This window comes from Polyodon spathula, chromosome 2, assembly GCF_017654505.1.
Source record: "Polyodon spathula isolate WHYD16114869_AA chromosome 2, ASM1765450v1, whole genome shotgun sequence".
Lineage (NCBI taxonomy): Eukaryota > Metazoa > Chordata > Actinopteri > Acipenseriformes > Polyodontidae > Polyodon > Polyodon spathula.
The window spans coordinates 12011503-12016551 of NC_054535.1; the positions used below are offsets into that span (position 1 = coordinate 12011503).

General features: G+C 36.6%; 1 protein-coding gene across 1 annotated transcript; it reads right to left on the bottom strand.

The window, feature by feature from the left end:
• Positions 1 to 398: 398 nt before the first annotated feature.
• On the bottom strand, positions 399 to 1406 carry LOC121328795 (taste receptor type 2 member 140-like). Its single transcript, XM_041273859.1, has one exon. It carries the CDS (start codon positions 1404 to 1406, stop codon positions 399 to 401), a length of 1008 nt encoding a protein of 335 aa, XP_041129793.1.
• Between the last annotated feature and the right edge of the window lie 3643 nt (positions 1407 to 5049).

Below are 5049 nucleotides of genomic sequence, written 5' to 3' on the forward strand. Positions count from 1 at the left end.
GATATAAACAACGAAACGCTCCAGCGCATTAAATAACGTCTATGTTCTACTTGTATTCTGTTCATGTAAGTGTTATTATTAATGTAAGTGTTATTATTATTAATGTAAGTATTACTGTGCAGAACTTTATTTTAAAATGTGCACCGATTAATCTACTGACTAATCAACTAATGCCCATAAATTAACCCATCAAATATTTCAATCGAGTGACAGCCTGATAAACTATCCAAATTATGTTAATATATTTTGTATTTAACTATTATTTCTCAATCCTACAATTCTAGGTGATGCAAAACTTTTGGCCATAGCTGTACTTGATTATTTTGTCCAGCACCAAAGTAAGAATGAAAAGATTAGTGAAAACAGAATCCAAACATTAGTTGTTCACAATACAGATGCTATTTCATAATGAGAACTTTAAAACACTGCTCACTGTTGTATTTTAGTGGCTTAGAGGCAGGACAGCAGACAGACATCAGATTCCTCCTTAGGTTGGAATTTCCAAAAATGAGTATGGAGGCTATGCCCCCTGAAAAAACAGAAATAGCAAAAGCCCCAAAGTCCTGAAACAAAGCGTTGTTGCTTATAAATCTGCTCAAGAGGACCAGTAAGAGGACAGTATCACAGAGCAAGTAGATAAAGACCAGGCAGGCGATCATTTTGGAGATTCTGATTTGGGCCTGCAGAGCTGGGGAAGATGAGCAAGAAGATAAAGGTATGTCAGAAGCACGTTTTTTTTCCATCCTCTTAATGTGATGGCGCAGGTACCCCACAATCTGGACACAGGCGTAAACCATGATTACTGCAGGCAGGTAGAGCAACAGGACCCCACTGAAGATCAGAATCCCGCTGGGGATATTATTTGAGATGTTCATATCGCAGGCTGACTGTGAAAGATTCCCGTTGGCCTCCGAGATGTTTGTTTGGTAGAACTGAATAGACAAAATGTTAGGTATGCTTAAGACACAGCTGAAGATGAAACTGATGAGTAGAAAGGTGAAAGTCAGGACTGAGATATTCCGCTTCAGTCTGATGAAGAAGGCATTGGGAACGCTGATAATCTTCACCAGATAAAAGACACATAGGCAGGTAGTGAACCAAAAGCTGCATGCCCCCGTGACCATTAAAGTGTACGTTATACACGTGTACCCTGCGTTCCCAATCAGGCAGTCCAAGTGCAAGACCTTCGTCACAAACCACAGGAAGCCAGACAGATCCAGGAGCAAGTTGGCAACTGCGATGCATGTGATTGTAATTTCTCCAGCAAGGTGGGAACCCTGCTTCTCCCCTCCCCTTTTCACTCTAGAAAAATGCCAGGCATTACTGCCGAGGATGAATGCATTCCCAGCAACCCCCAACAATGCCAGTAGTCCATCACCAACCAACTTACCCAAGACAACGGTCATCATCGCTACTGTATGTTAAATATGTTGAGATCTGCTTTCTGTCTCTTTTTTTCCGTCTCTGTCACTAATTCTTAAATGTCTATGTATCCTCCTAGCTTGGCTTTTTTTTTTTTTTTTTTTTTTTTGCAAGGCAAATTTGACATGCTCTTGTGAAATATTTGGCAGAATGGTTAGTGTTTAATATTTATTAAATGGCTAAATGGATCAGTGATAAATAAACAATTCATGGTCTCGTGCCACCAACATGCAGCATAAAACAGATAAACACTTTCAATAAAAATGCATTAGTCAAATAAATCAAATAAAATATGAGGCTGAAATGATGTAATGCATATTTATGAAGATATCATATTTAACATTAATATCCTAGACAACACCCCCACTATTTTGGTAATCTACAAATATTAGTTAATATTAATTTCTTAATATACAGGATGATGCCTTCATTATGAAATTAGTATTTAAATATAAAGCTAAGGATTTAGTCCTTCACAAATTTTATATTTCTTATAAAACTATATTTACAATTCCATTATTTGTTTGCTGAAATATATCAAAAGAACTATGAACAAAACAGGAAATAGAGGTTAACCAATCAAATAGCGAAGTCAATAAAGTAACATTTAAAGTTCACATATTATTATATATTTATTTATTTATTTATTAGCAGACACCATTGTCTGGGGGTAACTTAAAGTTGTTACAAAATGTCACATTAAAAATATCACAACACGAAACATCACATTACAGATGGTGGAAGAACAAGCATTACGCCCACCCAAAATCCATTATTCAACGACGTGGGAGAGACAAAAACGGCAGCCAAATGCGACACTATAAACCCCGTCCCAACCAATATAAGGTCTGTCCGGTGAGCTGTTTGCTTCACTGCCCGCCAAAACACACTTAAAAAATAAAATAAAAATAAAAGTCAAACACAGTTTGGTGATCGGACAGAGTCCTGCCATTTTTATACCAGATTCAGCCTTCCTCTCCTTTAATTGGACAACATGTGTGCACGTGTTTAAGATACGTATGGAAATATGTATCACCCAAAGGATGAAATGGTTATTGTAGCCTTTGGAAAAGAAGTTACAATGAAATTAATTATTTAAATCTGGTTCATTGTTTTCAAATACAAACCATGCACAAATGTGCCTTCTTTGGTCACAACATTGCATTTCATTTAGAATTTACCGAAATGCTTCTGTAAGTAAAAATGAACTACACTCCAAACTTGCAATGAACTCGAAATCACACTATTAAGAACTGTGATGTTTCACATCCTCTGCATTTGATCAGTTCTGAGGACATCTGATTTTCAGTCCAGTGCGAATCATGCTTTAAACGGCTGTTGTAAAACTGAGACATAAGTACTCGACAAGTTTGCAATGAAAAACAGGATGGACTTGGGAATCTAAACATCAGGTAAGGTAGGTTATTGTTTTTGTTATTTAATTTGTATGTTTGATAACTGCACAGTAGTGTTTCTGTATGTGATTGTGAGGTGAAACATCACAGTTCTTACTACAAGATGATGCAAGTTTAAAGGCCTAGTCACACAGGCGACTTTTGTCAATGGCAATAAGATGAACACATTTGTTTCTTGCGTATTGCCTTGTAGTTTGCGGTGATCACACGAGAGACAAGCATGCAGTTGGCAAGCTGGCAACACACAGGCAACAACGTAATGCAACCCAATCATAATGCACGTTTTTGACACAAGATGTAAACATGCTGCAAAGGAAGACTACAGTATATAAATGTACTAATTCCATTAGCAAACCTGTAGTTCCTGTTTAATTAAATAAAAAGGTGTACATTAGTAGAATTATTTAGTTAGTATGTTGTGACAGAGAAAGAATAATTCTTGGTTTTAGATCTCCCTCCTGACTTGTGATGGCACTGTGTAAAGAGTGCCCTGGACTGGATGGCCTGACAATTCATTCCCAGGGTTTGGCGGAAGTTTTCTTTTATATTTTGACCACTTTTTAAAAACTTTTAAACTGCATTCTCTGCCTCAAGATGGCTTCCCATTTACCCTCATGGACCTCTCAGACATACATTTCCCATCATCTATGTTAAGATCAATTCTTAATTCTGATCAAAAAGTAAATGCTGCTTCCCCATCTAACAGTCGCGTCTGGCATGATCTCAGAGCAGAGGATAGGCAGAACTGGACTTGACGTGCACCACTTAATCCAGTTCCTATATTTCATTAAACAAAGAGGGTTGTCTTCCTGACATATAGCACTAGCCAATAAGGTCGTTTTTTGTCGATTGGTAGGTGGTTACAGTTTCAAAATACAGCCTCCAAATATTTAAATGACTTTATGTTTTGCATGTCAGAATTGCTGCCAATCAGGTCTACAGACAGTGCATAATGGTATTAAATGGATTTAAAAGCATTTTTATGTGTACTATGAATCAACCATGAGACCAGGTCAAAATAGGATGCAACAGACATGGCACTGAGTCCCAAAATTGACTGTGACACTTGTCTGAAGAATAAACTTTTATATCATAATCATAAAAAAAACACTTTAAAAAATGTGTTTTGTGTGCCAAATGTAATGACCAATGTGACCAGTAATCAAAAGAACGATATTTCATAAGATTGATATTATATTGTGACAGAAATATAATGAGTTCTGGTTGGAAATCTCACTCCCGACCTGTGAGGGCGCTAAGTAGTGAAAGGGGAAGTCTTTGGACAGGCTGGCCTGACAGTTCATTTCCATGGTCGGGAAGTCAACCAGCCTGGAAGGTGAGACTCCGGTGCAGGAACATATTGACCCAGAAGGTAAACAATATAGCGGCTGCGGCCAATAGAGACAGTCATTTACCAAGGGGTCATGCATGATAGCGTAAAGGAGACAGAGAATCGTAAATCTTTTCCTTCACTTGGTTTGTGTTATAAACTGGTGTTGTGCATATTTACATTGCATATCTAGGGATTATGTCACAACTTTGTCCTCGCCAATTACCATTAAAGAAAATACCCATTATAGCTCATAATGTAATTATTAACCATAATAAACACAATTCCTCAATAAGAACTAGCGATTCTGGCTTAATTATCCCCAGATTCATGATGAAAAGAGATTAACAATTAATATTATTTATGTTTAAGTATTTCAAATCAATCATAAATGTGTATTTGTTATAAGACAAAAAGAAACCTAACAATCCAAATTATTATTAAATGTATTCATATTCTCAAAGGAAGAAGATTAAAGGTTAGGCTTCATAGTTAAAAACATATGTATAAAGAAGAAACAAAATAAAACATTAGAGGAAAAGTAATGCATTGTTAAATGTTCATAATGAATCCTTGATGTGCTCTCTGGTCATAGAGCTGCTTTAGTGAAGCAGTCTTTAGTAGTTCACCACGCATTGTTCGGTTCAGTCACGCATTATGTATACATGTGTTAACTTCCACATGGCTAAGTATGCATGTAGAATGTTCCAGCATCTAGTTGAATATACACACATTACATATTGTGACATTATCAATAGCATGGCTTCAGTTCAGTTACTTGTAAACACACAATATAAGTTTGAAACTTACTCTGTTGGAATGTTTAAAACAAAGTCTTCTTAACAGAGTCGTCCTCTCTGTAGAAGTTTGTAGGCAAAAGCT